Source organism: Carassius carassius, unplaced genomic scaffold (assembly GCF_963082965.1).
Source record: "Carassius carassius unplaced genomic scaffold, fCarCar2.1 SCAFFOLD_265, whole genome shotgun sequence".
In the NCBI taxonomy this organism is placed as follows: domain Eukaryota; kingdom Metazoa; phylum Chordata; class Actinopteri; order Cypriniformes; family Cyprinidae; genus Carassius; species Carassius carassius.
Window position 1 is genome coordinate 1 of NW_026775019.1, and position 2,000 is coordinate 2,000.

General features: G+C 45.2%; 1 protein-coding gene across 1 annotated transcript; it reads right to left on the bottom strand.

Annotated features, from left to right (window-relative positions):
• Window positions 1-18: 18 nt before the first annotated feature.
• Window positions 19-862, bottom strand: LOC132134200 (serine/threonine-protein kinase SIK3 homolog). Its single transcript, XM_059546993.1, has 4 exons — window positions 733-862; window positions 580-643; window positions 335-496; window positions 19-263 (listed from the first exon to the last, which is right to left on the bottom strand). The coding sequence occupies exons 1-4, from the start codon at window positions 772-774 to the stop codon at window positions 31-33; spliced, it is 501 nt and encodes a 166-aa protein (XP_059402976.1). The 5' UTR covers window positions 775-862; the 3' UTR covers window positions 19-30.
• Between the last annotated feature and the right edge of the window lie 1,138 nt (window positions 863-2,000).

The following is a 2,000-nucleotide window of genomic DNA, read 5'->3' on the forward strand; positions in this document are numbered from 1 at the left end:
CATGCAATGTCTGTGTGATGTGTGTTAGGGTTAGTGTACACAAACACTGGATACAAACATTTTAATTGTACGTAAGGCTGTTTTAATATGAACGTGGTGGTATAGTGTAGGTGTGGTCAGATAGATGCTGGTGTTTACCCATATGTCCACTTTAGGACCGTCGTACTCTTTCCCCTCGAAGAGCTCAGGTGCGGCGTACGGAGGACTGCCACACCACGTCTTCAGCAGCTGTCCTCGAGAAAACAGATTACTGAAGCCGAAATCTGAGGAGAGGGAGAGACGGAGGGTCAAACACACAGTCCATGAACACACACAGAGACACACACACACACACCCGCGATCTTGATGTTGAGATTGTGGTCCAGCAGCAGGTTTTCTGCCTTCAGGTCTCTGTGGACGATGTTCCTGCAGTGACAGAAATAAACGGCCGCTACGATCTGCTTGAACTTCCGCCGCGCGTCTTTCTCCGCCATCCGTCCGTGAGCCACGAGGTGATCTGAGAAACACACGGGAGGAGAAACACCTCAGAGACGTTCAACACGGTTCTGGTGAACTGATTCTTCTGAAGTCCTGTCTCACCGAAGATCTCTCCTCCGCTGGCGTACTCGGTCACCAGATAGATCAGCCGCTCTGTCTCCATCACCTGCAAACACACACAGACTCAGCCAATCACACTCGACCGTACACAGACCACAGACCAATCAGCTGTGAGCGTGAGGGAGGGGGCGGGACCTGGTACAGACGGATGATGTGAGGGTGTCGCAGCATCTTCATAATCTGAACCTCCCGGAAGATCTTCTTCAGATTCTCATCGTCCAGCTGAGTCTTATCCACGATCTTTATCGCAACCTGAGATACAGATCACAACAATATCAGCAGAAACGTAATGTACTTTATTAGCAGAAATACAGGCTGTTTATGAGATGATCAAAGAGCATCCATGAATTAATTCATGTTAAATTCAACTGATGTGCAGATACACGTATGTGTGTGTGTGTGTGTGTGTGTGTGTGTGTGTGTGTGTAAGAGTGAGTGAGTGAGTGAGTGAGTGTGTGTGTTAGCACTCGTTAGCTTGTCATTAGCATTTTCATTCGAACCTATCGCTGTTTTCTTTTCTCCTCTCCTCTCCCTCGCTCCAGCTTTTCACAAGTTCATCAAACAACCGCAGTAAGAATATTTCATCAAGCACGGTGAGTAATGGCTTCTCCTGCTATTGTTATTTGCACCTCTTGCCACATGTACAGTTTATCTATCTCTGTCGCTGATGAGGGATTCACATGTGATAAATGCAGGGAAATAGTTAGGCTAAAAGAGAAGATTTCAGAATTAGAGACACGCATCTGGCAGAGGTCGACCGATATATCGGGCCGATATTTGTCATTTTTTAATATATTGGCATCGGACGATATCTGTGTTTAGTAGCACCGATTTAAAGTCAGGCACGTCGGCGGGCAGCCCCGTGTTATTGGTGCGGTGGAAAGTGCTGCTGCCGCATGTGATGGACCCCAAGCCAAAACTTTTGGAAGATTCAACAACAGTCCTGGGAGATAAAGGTAGTCAGAGAATTTCACTCTGTAAATAAGGTGGAGAAGTTGGCAGCTCTCACAAACACTGCAGCGTGATTAAGTGCTCCGTTACTCCGCCGCTCACAGACAGCACCGCGCTCGGAGAGACAGCTGTCCAGAACCGTGAATCACATTTGTTCGGAAGCATGGTTTGATGCAGACAATAACCAGGTTTCCATCCAACTCATTGGTATTTAGGGATGTCAATATTCGATAATTTCCATGATCGATCGTCGTTTAAATTAACGATCAATTAATAACTTTAATGCTGCAAAATGCGTCTGCAGCGGTATTATTATGTGCAAAAGCCACTGGGACAAAAGTTTGCTTAATTTTAAATAATTAAAAGATAAATTAAATGAATGTTTTATGCCTTTATTTGATAACCTGAAAAATTTAAATACACAGATTTCTGAAGGGAAAAAAACATTTCAC